We start from the raw sequence: 14,727 nt of genomic DNA on the forward strand, positions 1-14,727 counted from the left end.
CCGTAATAAAGTTCTCTGTAAGGCTTTGTAAAACAAGTAAGTTTAGTGGTAGAATTCGACTCTTTTTGTAGATGAATGTTGGTTTGCTGCGTACAAGCAAATGAAGAGCCATTAATTTTACCTTCAATTTGTAGTATTTTTCCCCTTTTCCAACTACTGAAATCTTTTCATTTACTTCAAAATGTCGAAACCCTTTATGTTTTCTGCTTTTAACGTTACCAACCAGGTGTTTTATCAAGCAAAAGTAAGTAAATAAGAGCAAAAGTGAAAGGAAACAGCGTTGTTGTTCATAAAGATTTTTGGTGACCAATGAACACGACGCGATTCCATCTGTTTAGAGGTATTTGCTGACTTGTACTTATTTAGCATTCTTTTGCGATTGTTAATCTAAAACCCATTTTGCCTGGCCACGTTTTAGTAATCCCTCGCAGGGTTGTACCTCGTCTTCGCGACCTTTCTTCGGAAGAGGCAAGTCCAAAAGGCTAAGGCAGTCATTTTAACCTTTATTATAGATTAGTGATCTTTTTGAGAGTGTCGCTAAGGTTGAAACTGTGCTCGAAAAAGTTTACACAGCAAGTGCTTCCAACATTGGTATTCAGGTAATTCATCAGAGGTAAATACAAGCGTTCTAATCGCTAATATTGCTAGGACGGACGAGACGCTGGTCAGACTGTCCCTCACCTTCACGTGCACCTCATCCCTCGTAAGAAACTCGACTTTAACGAGAATGACGAGGTATATCAACATTTGGAGAAGGCAGAGGCCAACCTTGCATCTTTACAAGCCACAGGAAAAGAAACCATCATTGGCGATCAAAGTCCTCCTACATCTATGAAGAAGAGCGTTCCCAAGGATGAAGACCGTCATCCCCGTACACCGGAAGTTATGCAAGAAGAAGCAACCTGGTTACGTTCTTTCTTTCAGGATTGATTGATTGAAGAGTCAATTATGTCTTAAAAGTATATTATACTACAACACACGGTAAATCCTTCCATTGCATTCTGTTTTTTCGACAATCCTTTATATGAATTTCTCATGTGTCGAAATTTGTTGAATCCTACCCTAACAACAAGAATTTCTACGATACATATGCTCGGTTCAAATGATATTTTGTTTCCCTTAAAACCTGCTTTCTCATTCCCCACTAACTCTCCTTGCCAAGTCAACTCAAGTCGACTCAACTCAACGCATAGACACCATATATTCAGCAAGTGCCATGATACTTTATCAATCTTTAAAAGAATTTTCATGAAATCCTTTTCATTCTTTTGCTCAATATGCTTCAAACTTGTTTGTTCTTAGCTCTATGACAATGTTTACTAACGAAGACCCCTTTAACGTTTCTTAATCAAGGTGGACCGTATTTTGCTGCAGTCTCACAAATGCTCTTTTCTGAAATTTACTTTGGTTCATCTTAATCAACTGTGTTGTATTTTTATTTCTCTTGTCATACATCCGTCATTTCTCCCCTTGAAATTGCCTCTTATTTTGCGCTTACAATGGCTCAATTTAGCGCCTCCCCACATTCAAAGCACATTGGACACTCCTCTTATAAGTGTTGATTAAACGACACCATGGATGCCCTTTTATTCGATATTTTCAGCCATCACCAAACCCAATATGATACGCTCACGAATCTGTTTACGCAACCATTGCACCTGCGGATTTCATGCTTGATTTCTCATCTTTCAACTTGTCTTTAACAGGTTCTTGATCAGAACAGGAAGAAGGATTTGATTTTCATCAGTCGGTGTCATATTTTCTGTGATATAACAACTTTCATTGCAATATCAGATTTCATACTAGTTTTCGTCATACAGACAGGCATTTCAGTTTAAGCGTGAACGAAGTAGTCTGTAAAACAATTCCAAGATTTCCCTGACATTGATAATTCAGAACGTTAGCTGATTGGATTTTTCTCTTTTCCCATATTCGCTTTTGGGTTCAATTATTTGTTTGGATTCAAACTGTGCATTCTTTGTGAAAAGCTTTTTGCCAGCCATTGACATCCTCCATTTTTAATATTTAAATATTTGGACTATTCCAACTTGTTATTCGAATTTATTTGAGTAATTGGTATTCTCTGAAGCATATTGTTCGCTAGTAGCGTCTTTTGTTCACTGTTTATTCAAATTCTCTGAGCTTTTATGTCATTTATTCAACTTTCTTGGCAAAAAAAGAAAGTTCTATCGCTGTCTATTATTTAATAATTTATTGATCCATCTTATCCTGCTTTCTCTAATTTTCCCTTTTCTTTATTTTATTTTTTTTTGTTTTCACAAGTTATCGACTCATAAGTTTGCTTTTCGCATATTATGACGGTCGTCAGTTCTTCAAATCAGTCTAGCTTATGCCTTCGAGATTCTATCCCGAAGCAGCATCGGGCTAAAGTGTGTTCTGAACATCCACAATTAAAAAACTTAATCTCTACCCAATATACTGGGGAAGAATTCAATCCTATTTATTACACTAATGATTTCTTCGTTTGGAAGATTTACCCCAACTCGGAAAAAGTTTTTCAAGTTGGACACATGCTGACATATCAGCCTGTTTGTCTGCTTGGAAAGTATGGCTATATCGCGTCAGGCGGATTGGCCGGCCAGTTTGATTACTGGTCTCCCACTTTAAAACATAAGCATTTGGAACTGGGACCATACTATAACAATGGTATCGAGGTGCATAAACGAAATTCCGATCATCAACCTGAGGCATTGATTTCCACAAATGATCGCTCCGTCAAAGTCGTCGACCTCGCCTCAGGAATACTAACAAGGAATCTTCGTCTCCCTGTAAATATGAATCATGCTTCTGTAAGCAATGATGGCCGATACATGGTTTGTGTCGGCGATTCACCAGACCTCTTTTTTTACGAAATTACCCGATCCGGAGATTATATTCTTCGACACACAACGCAAGCAAATACAAAGGACTCTTCTATTTGCACAAGCATTTCGCAGAACAATGAGATGTTTGCTTGTGCTAGTCAAGACTCAAGCCTCAGCGTCTTCGACGTTCGATATATGAAATTCCCTATGTTAACTAAAACTACATCTCGAAGTCAGCCTGATGGAAGCGTTCGGAGCTGCCACTTTACTCCTCCCAACGCTGGTCCATTGGACCTACTGTTATATACTGAAGGCACAAAATTATCCCATTTGTTGGATTTGCGCACCAATAGAGATGTTGAATTAGTTCTTCCAAACGAAGACGATAGTCCTTATTCAGTTTCTCAAGGAATCTGTGGCTCATGCTTTGCGGACGATGGTTCATCGGTATATGTTGCTTCTGCAACTCACTTATATGAATGGAATATTGACAAAAAAAGTCGGAAATCGTTTCCTTCCTACGCCTTTGCCTGAAGAAGATAAAAAAAATGTAACTAAACTCCGTTTCTCCAAAGACAAGGAAAGGCTGATCATAATGTTTCAAGAACTATCGTTAATGTTTATGCAATATTCACCATGATAATATATCTTGCAAAATTTCCGTTGTCATTTTGATATATCGATGATGACCTTTAAAGTTATGTTTTAATGCTAAAATTTCTTTTCTTGTTGATTATGTTTACAATGCCTTTTGAATGAGATGTGACGATATGCGAATGATATTTAAAATTTTGGTTACGCATATAATAATGGTCAATAATGAATGATAATAGTGAATTAATATTGATTGTTTTCTCACAAAAATAATAGTATGATTAGTAAAAATAATTACAACCGTTAAATAGGAAATTGGTTAATGCAAACATAAGAGAATAAACTACTGACCGCTTCCTAAAGATGAAGAAAAGAATGGCAGAAAAAGTCAAACTTCAAGCATCGTAAACTCAAATTTCTGTGGACATTACTTAAAGTTTCACACCAGTATGGATGGCAGCAACTCCAAAGGTAAGACATTCATATCCTCGATCACCAGCTAAAGTAAAACCAGCTCGTTCAATCATACTTGCAAAAGTATCAGCATCAGGAAAACGCTCTATACTCTCCACCAAATATTGATAACTTTCACTATCACCAGCTATAACCGTACCAAGCAAGGGAAGAAACTTGAAGCTGTATTGACGATAGACCTCTGCAAGCAAAGGAGGATAAACTTTGCTAAACTCTAAACAACTAAAAACACCACCAGGTTTCAAAACTCGATAAGCCTGCTCCAATACCTTGTCAATATGCGTGCAGTTCCGGATTCCAAAAGCAATAGTGAATATATCAATGCTATGGTCAGGGATTTTGTCCAAAACCTCAGCATTCTGCTCAATGAAATCGACACGTCCCGACTCAAGATAAGGCGTTTTCTTAGCTCTCCTCTTACCAACAGCAAGCATATCAGGGTTGATGTCCGCGACAATCACTTTGCTACTATAATCACCGTTCCTTTGAGTTGCATGATCCAATAAGCGGAATGCTATGTCACCAGTACCGCCAGCTACATCCAAGATCTTCATAGGAGTAGTACTGTTCCCTGGATTTAACGCAGATACAAATTGGTTTTTCCATAGTCTGTGAATTCCCAAAGACATTGCATCATTCATTTGATCATACTTTTTAGCAACTGAAGAGAAAACATTTTTAACCATGTATTCTTTCTCGTCTTCTGGTACATGTTTAAAACCAAAATGTGTATAGCTTTCGTCTGCTTTTTTTGAGTCAGAGCTATTGTATCTGGCTAAAGAGACTGTATTTCCACAGAATCCGGGGCGAAGCAATCCAAGCTGCCTAGCGAGCCTGCCGCAATTAAATGAACGACGCACAGACATAAATATTAATAATGAGATAGTTAATGTTCAAAGAAAGGGTTTTTCGAGGTATCTGTCTATGGAAGATTTAAATGTCAGTTAGTTAGTCGCTTGTACAAGGATAACGTACTGTACTTCGCTAAACCAATTTCGTTTCATGATAATTCAGAATAAGAGGTATTAAAATGCCTTGGGAGATCATGCCAACAATCTATTATGTAGGATTTGGATGAAAAACATAGGCTATTTTTGCTGACAGAGCTGGACCAATGGCTTGTGATCCAAAGCCTTGAAATGATCTTGCGAGAAGCATTTCTCGATCCTGATTTGAAGAACAACGTTCATACGCCTCAAATAAATCAATGAATGTAGGGAATCGCTTCTGGATCTCGATTGCTTTCTGTGCACTGACACCACGGATTGTCATCAGCATTCGAATGAATATGTCACCAAGAGTTAGAGTAGAAGACTTTGACAAGACAGAAGAGAAAGCATTATAAGTAATGTGATAGGTAACTGACGGGTCTAGTCTCTCTAGATACTTTCTCATGGATTCAAATGTCTTTGCCTCCACCGATAAATCTGGAATTAATTGTAAGGTTTTTCGAGCTTCATATAGATTATGGATATGTTTTGTCATGTTCGCTAAAGTAGCGGTAGTATGATCTAAAGACTTGGTACAACGAACGTGAAATAAATGATCGACTTGTATGTTTGAGACGACTGTGTGAATGGATTCAGAAAAGCTTTCATCAAAGTTGGATTCTTCTAAGATATAAAAGACGGTGCTAATTCCACTTTTCGTGAGACGGCGCTTCTGTTCGTGAAATCGTCCATCTTTAATCGAGGCTACCAAGTCATCATATCGCTTTCTTTCCACGACAAAATCGAGAACAATTTCTTGATTCGTCTCTCTATCTCTGGCAATCCATAGCGCATCACCGAGTTCCAAAGCTCGTACTTCGCACAGAACGTTATAGTCGTTGTTTAACTTATCAGCAACGGTGTTTCGATCACCACGGATTCGAATTTCTCGGGTATCAATTAATAGAACCAAAGTGCATCGATGGAATGGAATAGTTTCCAAAGGGATGTCAACATTCTTCTCTCTGTCTTTATCCAAAATCGTTGCACTACCATCAGTCAAATCGATGTTTGGAATACTTGAATTTGTCTCAACAATAGGTTCTTCCTGAAGCTCATCCACATCTGTTTTCTCATCCTCTTCCATCTCTTCCATTTCTTCTTCACTTAAGGAAACAAGTTCCGGTTGCTTTTCCACAACACTTGTGTGATGCGAGATGGTATTCAACGTCATGTTCTTTCCTAAACGCTGCTGTGACATGTTTTCGTTCTGCATAGCTTTCCCCTGCGTACTTGAACTAGGAAAGCTAGCCGGAGTGGAGTTGCTTTTTTTCAATCTTACAGGGCTACCCTGTTTCCGGAAAGCGTCATCAACCCTTGCTAAACGATCACATACTTCTTCGCCATCATCGGTAAGACAATATTTGGCTGGATGGCCAGTTTGGTAGACAAGTCCTTTCATGATGAGTGTCTTCATAGCACTCCAAGCTGTATAACGTTGGTTCCCATCGGCACCTGGTCCAAAGGACGAATCGCAAAAACCCTGCGCAGAAGTAATTATTTGAGGCTTCGTAGCGAATTCATGAGTTGGAAGAGAATATAATGAACATAATATGGCATATGCGCCTGACCTATAACCCGGTACATATGGACGCTTCTTTCGAGCAGCTGGCTTTTTTACGGCATTGGAGGAAGATGTTGCATGATTGACACTTGTGTTCTCTGTATCATTCACATTTCCTTGCTGAGGTGGAGGAGCTATTGGTATATTGTTTTCTCGACAGTATGTTAACCATCGCTTTTCAAGCTTGGCGCAAATTGTAGGCCCAATTCCTTTTAGCGCAGATGCTTGTGATGGATGATGCAAAGTAACTGGGCAGTTTTTCATGGAATCAAATGCCTAAGAACGTTAATATGGGATTTACCACTTTTCATTGTCATAGTTTGGAATTCATAAAACGATCTATGGTTCACATCTAGCTTTTATTTATTAAGCGACCTAAGAAGCTATTCATAAAGAAACGAGACAATGAATTGCGTTTTTCTATCCTACCTTTCTCCATGTCTGGTAAGACTTTGGATACCGTCGAGTAGACTCTTCCATCCATTCTTGAATCCATTGCAAATACAAAGGATTCCCACAACTCATAAGCGAAGCATTAGCAGCTCTTCATTCAAAATTACGCGTCTTTTAATTTTGTAAATAGCATGTAAATATTAAAAAGAAGCTTGACGCGTCGTCAGCTTCTCTTTAACGCTGGTCGTCATGGTAACCAAACGCATGGTGAAATGTAAACAAAAAAAAGTAAACAAATCCAAAAAGTACCTGCTTAAAAAAAAAGGGATTTGTAACATTAAGAAAAAAAGATTCTCATACAGGGATTGTTGGAGATGAAAGAATATTGAACCTATACGGCTTGATTGGGATTTTTCGCTTTTTCAGACTCTTTTTTTTCTAAGTCTTTTGCAGCTTGATAAGCACGTTCGCGCTCCCACAATACAAATTTAATAGTGGCCATTGTTTTATTTACCGTCTTCACACGATCCTTGGAATAATCGGGGACATTTATTAAGAGACGTTTCATCTCCGTTGCCTGTGTCAGCAAAAGGTTCCTTTCACGAAGGCAATTATACCAAAGACCGTGAAGATCGTCGAAAGATTTCCATCGAAGCTCTTCAGCCGTCCAAGAGCGGCCATATTTAGACTCTTCATCGGGGGGAGAAAGAGCATTTTTATTTCGAAAGAATTGCCATAATGGATGGGTATCAGAAACCTGAGGTACTTTCTTTTCTTTCGGAATTGGAAGACTAAATCCCTTTGGAAAACGGAAAGAGGCTTGCTTTAAGAGTGAAAGGGCGGGCCTCATTTTGGTAGTTGGTAAGTGAGGCATGTGTTTGAAGTTGATGAACACTACCAAAATTTACGATTCGTAATATGTAGGTATTTTAAATCTTTTTATACTTGGTAATAAAAGATGAATGGATTTTCTCTTTCCTTATATTACTTTGGTGCGGACCAATACTTACTCACTTGTAACTAATTACAATGAGAACAAGTCAGATTATAGTTTAGAAGGTGCGATACCGAGAACCTGTGGAATCTAACTAGTACTCAACCCAGCATAAACTTTACTTTTAAGCCCTTTTCGACGGTGTGTGTCCTTTTAACATGCCCCACTATTCATTTGGACAAGTGAGAAAAAAAGCAATTGAAAGAAGATTTGAAAGCTAAAACTTACGAAACTTATTAAGGCTTCTTTGTAAGGACGCGGTAGCCATATAGTGCCATAGGCGATAAATTATCAACAATAATATTTTGATAATAGAACTCAATCAACAAAGACAAAACAGTTTAATATACATTAATATTCCATTAAATTACAATACAGTGAAAGAAAGGCTTTGGGATTCATCCGTTGGATAAGACATCGGCATAACTTTTGGTACTTTCCTTCTTTTTTGAAATGTGGGTAACAACGAAGGGCGTAAAGAAAAAAAATCATCTACACTAGTAATTTGATAGAGATATCCTGTGCGAACCAGCTGTCCATGGGTTACCATCCATCGTAGAGCATCAGAGGCACTTTCACGGAACGAAATTGTTAAAGGCAAATGATCAGACATCCAGGCGAAAATGTTTTCCTTTGAAGGAACATCCACGTTTCGTATTGCAAGTCGTAAAATAGTCGGATAATCATAAAGAATGCCGGAACGGGATACATACTCAGTAGTGTATGGTACATGAGGGGGAAGATCCAAAGCTACTTCATCTTGCTTGGCGTTTTTCTTTTCTTGTAAAGTGCTTTGATTCCGTTCGGCACTGATGAGCACTTGTCGACGGATTTCACCCAAGTTTTCGCGTGTTTGAGGACTATAGATGCGTAGATCAGGGAAAGATTTCTCATAAAGCAATATTAGATCTACTAAATGTGGAACTGGTAGGCTCAAAAAGTATGCACGCAATTGCTGTGCATCCAAGCCTAATACTTGTGAAGTAGCACCAGTTTCCAATGGAAACTGTTTTGCCCGACTATACTGGCAGTTCATGCAGTACCATTCAGAATCTTCAATCTGAACTGCCAAATCATCAATAGGAGGTTGATGACAAAGCTGGTGATAAGGACTATTACAACCGTCACAGAAAACCAGCTGGTTAGAAGCTGGAGAATGACCCCTGTGGCAGACTATGCACAGCGAAACCAAATCTGCCTTTCTTGTCCTTTTTTTTAGAGATGCTGCACTTGGATTATACGTAACGGGCCGTTGAATCTTACGACCGGACTTGGTTTTCATGCCTTCTACTTGAAAATCATCTTGCATCATCGAAGCCGACAAGTCAGATTCGTCATCTAACTCATCTTCATTGTACATTGATTTTCGAGAACTATTGGATGCTCGGTAACGAGAAGACGTGTCACGTAACCTAGATGTATTCGGCTGAGTGATAGTTCTATTAAAAGTCATAGGGACTTCATTCACATTGCTTTCGGGTCCTTCTGGGGCTACTACAGCCATACCAGCAGAAGAGGGAACCGGCATGGCCATTTCACCATAAGGAGTAGAGACATGTTGCTGAAGATTGTGAAAGTTCGGACTCAATGAAGGAACGTCGGGAATTAAGGAAGTAGAGGCGACAGAAGAAGGATGTATATTTGAGCCTCTATCAGAAACCAAGTTTTGAGGATTTTCTTTCTGAGACATGGAAGCATGGTTGTCGTTTTCAGTCCCAAAATGAAAGTTTGCATAGTCATTCACATCATATTCCTTTTCGTTTGGAAAAAAATATTTTTCTGTCATTTTCTTAATTAAAAAAAGAATTCATATGCTATGAACCCGTCGTTTTGCTCTTCATAGACACGTCAAACGCGAACAAGAGAATTTGGCGGCAATTTGAAAACCGTACCAAGGTTCTATGAATTTCAAGAAAAGAAGTGATATCACTAAAAAGTTAGTAAACGGTAATCTATTTCAATTGGATTCTTTTTAAGCTTAATATGGTAGTAACTACTACTGTGTTCATTCAAAAAGGTATATGAATTGTGGCCGTCTTTACCCTCGGTTAGACCGTCCATCTACCGCGGAACATCCGTTTAAGATGAAATCGTGTGAATGCTGAAGTTTGAATATGTGCTTCGGTTTTTCACGTTTCATTGTCCATTTGCTACAAAATTATAACAGGAATTGACCATACTTTTCTGAGGGAAGTGACAAGAAAGTTTTGTAATACACTTTGCGTAAAGCTGCGCGCCTTCAATATATCTTTGAAGGCAATGAAATGTTTCTCAAACGTACAAGTTGAAAGCTTTGATTTTTAAATTTCTTCAGATGCATAGATTTCTACGAAGAGTCATTCGAAGCAATCAACATCGCGCTCCCTAACTAAAGTCACGTACATACGATACGAGATTTGACACTTTGTTAAAGCCATTGCTTTCTGTATGTAAAAAGACTGGTAAAACACAACACTCAAAAAGTTTTTCTATTTGTACGTGTTGAGGTTACTTATGGGTTGTTTTTGTTTTTGTTACTTAGCAGCTCAATCAAAGAAAACAAAGATAACTTTATTTTGTAAATTAGCGAAAGCTTAAAGTTAATCACAATGAATACAAACAACTAGAGATCTGTTGGCAGCTAAAAATTTACTGCTTCGAACAAACCCACAAAAAAACAAAGAAGGACTATTTGAAAGGGAGTTTGCCCTTACAGTGCCTTTGAACCTTTTTATCCCGAATGCCTGTTTTTTTATTCGACGAGCAAGACTACTTGAACGAGGATGCACACTCTGGGTTGTCGAGCGACGATGAAGTCGTTGAAGGGATGGACGGCCATATCGACCCATTGAGCTTTAGAAAGCTCAGTATTTCCGAGGAAGATTCTGCAAAAGACGTGAAAAAAAAGGAAGGTACAGTCGAGTATAAATTGGGCGAAGATGGAGATTTTATTTCAGATCGTAACAACAATTATGTGCCGAATCAAAAAATGCACCCCAATGATTTCCATCCCATCGCTGTCCTTGGTAGAGGATCCTACGGTAAAGTTCTTTTAGTGAAGCAAGAACAAACGGGTCGCTTGTTTGCCCAGAAGCAGTTGAAGAAAGCCAGTATAAGGCTTCGAGCAAAAGGGCTTCAGCAAACAAAAAATGAACGCCAAATTTTAGAGGAAGTACGGCATCCATTTATTTGCCGATTGTATTATGCCTTCCAAGATTTGGATCGTCTCTACTTGATTCTCCAATACGCACCAGGAGGAGAGCTATTTGCTCATTTGGCTGAGCGGAGAATGTTGCCTGAGGATGCCGTTGCTTATTATACTGCAGAACTCACCTCGGCTCTGATCCACCTGCATAAGCTTGGTATAGTATACCGAGACCTGAAACCCGAAAATTGCCTTTTAGATGCGGAAGGCCATGTCATGTTAACTGACTTTGGTCTTTCCAAAGTTGCAGAACCAGGTGCGAATTGCCATTCTTTTGTTGGGACGGAGGAATACTGTGCTCCTGAAATTTTGCTTGAACAACCTTACGACTATGGTGTTGATTGGTGGTCAATGGGTATTTTAATTTATGACTTGCTTGTTGGCTCCCCACCCTTTACTGCAAATAACCATAAAAAAATAATGGAGAAAATAGTTCGTACAAAGGCAAATATACCCTTCTACGTCTCCCCTGACGCACGTGATTTGATCAACAAATATTTAAAGAAAAACCCCAAGCAACGTCTTGGTGCTAATAATTCCGTTGCTGACTATGAAGCTATCAAAAAGCATCGAATGTACAGAAAAATCAACTGGGCGAAATTAGAAAATCGTGAGTTACCTCCCCCGATTGTTCCTTGCATAACAGATCCAGCAGCTGCTGAGAATTTTTCTGATGAATTCACAAAAATGCCTATCTCAGTCACTCCTATTTTTTCTGACAATCTTCCAGATGGTAGTCATTCCTCGGCTTTTCGAGGTTTCACTTACGTTGCTTCTCCAAATTTCATTAATTTTAGCTAATATTCTTCATTGTGTCTGTGTTGCTTGCGTTGTTATTCAGACTTTTCTTTGTTTAATGCTCGTTTGTTATTTGAGTCCGAATAATACTACGGTAGCAAGTATTCAACTTTTGTACCTGAAGTTATGGGCTTAGGGAATCTATATTTATTATTAAGTTGAATTGGAATCTGGTACTGTTTTCTTGGTGTTTTCTTTAGCTCTTCCCTTTAAAAAAGTGTTTGCCTTATTCACATTCTTTTACCCACATCTAATCATTCTCTATATCGTAAAGACAGCATTACTTTTCCTTTATTTTTCTAATTACTTTCTAATACATATATATATACTGTTAATACTATAGAAAATAAAATTGTCCTGAGGTGAAAGTGAAAATCAAAACTAATGTCAAGGGAACGATAAACTTTAGTTCAGTAATTTGTAATAATATATTAAACTTGCAAGATGATGAATTTGAAGATAAAAACAACCAGATTGAATTCCCTGGTAATAAACGAATGAATAGAAAATATAGCAAGTCCGTAGAATCATTATAGATAAATACAAGTTAAATATCATAGATGCAATGTGCCAATCTGTAAATAAGCAACAGAACGAGTTTAAAGAGCAAAACCAAAAACAAAAGAGAGCATTGAGAAAAGGACGAAAATAGGGAATTTAACGAATGACATATTAAGCATTCCCATCACAACATAAAGTACAAATTACGATGATTTTTTCAGATGATTCTGTAATTGAGAAATTAAATGGGAACCTTTAAAGCGCGAAGATGATCTAGCCAAAGATGGTTTTGACGTTTCAGCTTCCTGACCTTCTACCTTAGTTACCGTTTTCTTGCGCTTCTTTGCAATTTTCTGGCGCCTGCGGTCAATGTCCTTCTGAGACGGACTCCTTCGGAAGTTCCTTCGAAAAAGTAACGATACAAAAGCATTGGCATCCAGTAAAGATTTAGGAAGATCTTGAATCACTTGAAAAACATCAGTTTGTTCATTTTTCGACTTTATTTCGTCCTCCCCTAAACGCAAAATGCATAAAGCGGTCATAAATAATACTTTGCTTCCCTCGTAAAAAAAACAATCCCATACGCGAAGAGCTGTTTCAGTCGGTAATATGCCTACAAAAGCACTCATAAACCAAGCAGCCGTAACAAGGGTGATAGGGGGAAGCTTTGCAACAATATCATTAACAGGCATACCATCGAAGTTTAAATTAATACGGCTCCAAACAGCTGGGAGACTTTCCCGTACGGACGCCATTAAAACACTTTGATCAATATTCGCGCCCTCGAGGTTGGCATCATGCATTCTCGGCAAATATTTTCGACAAGTAATAACAAGCATCCAGAATGCCTTCTCTTCACTCATAAATAACAGAAAAAAACCAGCAAGGAAGTTAAGGCTTTGGCAATAGCCATTCTCTGGAAGATAGGTAGCGAACGACATGAGAACACGGCGAAGTTTAGCAATCATAGCGACGTCAGGATCCTTTTCAGACACCCCGGTGAATCTTTGAGGCTGATTCGTTTTACCACGAAAATATATGTTATCAGGAAATGTTCGGTATAAATCACGTTCAATCAAGTCAGAATCAGAAGGCTTGCGAATACAAGAACATCTCCATAATGTTTCATATAGTTTGGGATTTCTTTGACAAAGCTCATACCCACCGCTGTAATAAAACCAAGCATTTCCACGAAGATCATAAGGAATACCTTTCCGTATAAACCTCTGCACTTTGGCACTACGACTAGGAAAGATATCAGGAGTGCCCGCAGAGTAATCAATTCCATTTTCAGAAAGCAACAGTTTCCATTTCTGTTCACGACGGTCCAAATATTGACTATATCCTTCGAACCAAGTATCATACTGATCAATAGACGTAAACTGACTATCCTTTTTAAACCCATACATATCCCATTCTGAATGACATTGTTTAAATTTATTAAAGGAGCGAAATGTTTGAGAAAGTGGTCCGTCATCACTTTTGATATCGCAATTAATAGAGTTGATTTTAAACGGAAGGTTGTCACTATAAATCTTGGAGGAAGAATCTTTTTTATCGTCATTATATTTAATCGTAAAATTAGTCTTGGTGGAAGCTTTGGAAGAGACATTTTCATGGTTGGTAGCTGCAAATTCATTTTTTGCCAGTGAGTCGTTGTTCTCCGAAAGTTCCCATGAAAGCGTCAAATTATCCTGCAGATTATGCTTTGGAAGAGTTGGTTTAGAAGCATCGTCTTTGATGTAGGCACAAGTAGAGTAAACTTTATGATTGTTCGGTACAATTGTGTCAAAATCGCTTTCTCCTCCACTTTCTGCTTCTTTCCCCTCCACCAAGGTACGTTGCCGTCGGTAAATTGGGTATATAAACGAATTCAAGTCCTTGCTACTCCCGCTGGAAATGCTTGAAGATGGCGAAAGCATATACGGGCCTGTGTCCTCTGTATCTTCAGCATCGTCGGTGGTATCGTTATACAAGTCTAAAACATCATCTAATTCATACTCCGATGAGATTTTTGAACTATCATAGCTCTGAAATGCTGAAGACTCATCTGATAATATAGCTTCTTGATCCTCCGTGTTCCCAATTCTGGAAATCCCCGCGAGTTCAGCAGTATCGCTCATTCTTGATACTATTGCTAGTAGATTTCCGTACTATGAGTAATTTGACATGCGAAGCTGTTCAAAATACTATTCGTTATTACGTCTACCTGATTTCTTTCAGTTTTTCCTCTCGTCCTCATAAAAGACTATTGATCAATTGCATGCGCATTCGATAACCTTGACTTAACTAAGGTAAATTTCTAGATTATTGATTAGAAAAAAGGTCTCTGTCTGCTAAACGTTATTGTGTTTGGTAATTAGTGTAACTGGTAAACGACAGCTTGTATCATATTAAACTTGACGACCCCA

The 14,727-nt window shown here is 38.4% G+C and overlaps 8 protein-coding genes across 8 annotated transcripts; 3 read left to right on the forward strand and 5 right to left on the reverse strand.

The window, feature by feature from the left end:
- Nucleotides 1–181: 181 nt before the first annotated feature.
- SPOG_03426 (bis(5'-nucleosidyl)-tetraphosphatase) lies at nucleotides 182–930 on the forward strand (the record flags this gene model as incomplete). The annotated part of the gene is made up of 4 exons (XM_013169841.1): nucleotides 182–244; nucleotides 367–435; nucleotides 513–599; nucleotides 649–930. 4 exons carry the CDS (start codon nucleotides 182–184, stop codon nucleotides 928–930), a joined length of 501 nt encoding a protein of 166 aa, XP_013025295.1.
- Nucleotides 931–2,315: 1,385 nt separating this feature from the next.
- Nucleotides 2,316–3,359, forward strand: SPOG_03427 (uncharacterized protein; the record flags this gene model as incomplete). The annotated part of the gene is made up of 1 exon (XM_013169842.1): nucleotides 2,316–3,359. One exon carries the CDS (start codon nucleotides 2,316–2,318, stop codon nucleotides 3,357–3,359), a length of 1,044 nt encoding a protein of 347 aa, XP_013025296.1.
- A 491-nt stretch (nucleotides 3,360–3,850) lies between these two features.
- SPOG_03428 (C-methytransferase) lies at nucleotides 3,851–4,759 on the reverse strand (the record flags this gene model as incomplete). The annotated part of the gene is made up of 1 exon (XM_013169843.1): nucleotides 3,851–4,759. The coding sequence occupies one exon, from the start codon at nucleotides 4,757–4,759 to the stop codon at nucleotides 3,851–3,853; it is 909 nt and encodes a 302-aa protein (XP_013025297.1).
- A 193-nt stretch (nucleotides 4,760–4,952) lies between these two features.
- SPOG_03429 (Holliday junction resolvase subunit Mus81) lies at nucleotides 4,953–6,710 on the reverse strand (the record flags this gene model as incomplete). The annotated part of the gene is made up of 1 exon (XM_013169844.1): nucleotides 4,953–6,710. The coding sequence occupies one exon, from the start codon at nucleotides 6,708–6,710 to the stop codon at nucleotides 4,953–4,955; it is 1,758 nt and encodes a 585-aa protein (XP_013025298.1).
- A 520-nt stretch (nucleotides 6,711–7,230) lies between these two features.
- Nucleotides 7,231–7,713, reverse strand: SPOG_03430 (ribosomal protein subunit L4; the record flags this gene model as incomplete). Its single annotated transcript, XM_013169845.1, has 1 exon — nucleotides 7,231–7,713. The coding sequence occupies one exon, from the start codon at nucleotides 7,711–7,713 to the stop codon at nucleotides 7,231–7,233; it is 483 nt and encodes a 160-aa protein (XP_013025299.1).
- A 94-nt stretch (nucleotides 7,714–7,807) lies between these two features.
- On the reverse strand, nucleotides 7,808–9,830 carry SPOG_03431 (PHD finger containing protein Phf1). Its single transcript, XM_013169846.1, has one exon. The coding sequence runs from the start codon at nucleotides 9,617–9,619 to the stop codon at nucleotides 8,201–8,203; it is 1,419 nt and encodes a 472-aa protein (XP_013025300.1). The 5' UTR covers nucleotides 9,620–9,830; the 3' UTR covers nucleotides 7,808–8,200.
- A 667-nt stretch (nucleotides 9,831–10,497) lies between these two features.
- Nucleotides 10,498–12,207, forward strand: SPOG_03432 (AGC/RSK/P70 protein kinase Psk1). The gene has a single exon (XM_013169847.1). The coding sequence runs from the start codon at nucleotides 10,553–10,555 to the stop codon at nucleotides 11,816–11,818; it is 1,266 nt and encodes a 421-aa protein (XP_013025301.1). The 5' UTR covers nucleotides 10,498–10,552; the 3' UTR covers nucleotides 11,819–12,207.
- SPOG_03433 (GTPase activating protein Gyp3) lies at nucleotides 11,980–14,685 on the reverse strand. The gene has a single exon (XM_013169848.1). It carries the CDS (start codon nucleotides 14,437–14,439, stop codon nucleotides 12,520–12,522), a length of 1,920 nt encoding a protein of 639 aa, XP_013025302.1. The 5' UTR covers nucleotides 14,440–14,685; the 3' UTR covers nucleotides 11,980–12,519.
- Between the last annotated feature and the right edge of the window lie 42 nt (nucleotides 14,686–14,727).

The sequence above is a fragment of the Schizosaccharomyces cryophilus genome (assembly GCF_000004155.1).
Source record: "Schizosaccharomyces cryophilus OY26 unplaced genomic scaffold supercont4.7, whole genome shotgun sequence".
Classification (NCBI taxonomy): Eukaryota; Fungi; Ascomycota; class Schizosaccharomycetes; order Schizosaccharomycetales; family Schizosaccharomycetaceae; genus Schizosaccharomyces; species Schizosaccharomyces cryophilus.

Coding starts and splice junctions, on each gene's coding strand:
- SPOG_03431 (XM_013169846.1), bottom strand. CDS start 9,619: ATGACAGAAAAATATTTTTTTCCAAACGAAAAGGAATATGATGTGAAT.
- SPOG_03432 (XM_013169847.1), top strand. CDS start 10,553: ATGCCTGTTTTTTTATTCGACGAGCAAGACTACTTGAACGAGGATGCA.
- SPOG_03433 (XM_013169848.1), bottom strand. CDS start 14,439: ATGAGCGATACTGCTGAACTCGCGGGGATTTCCAGAATTGGGAACACG.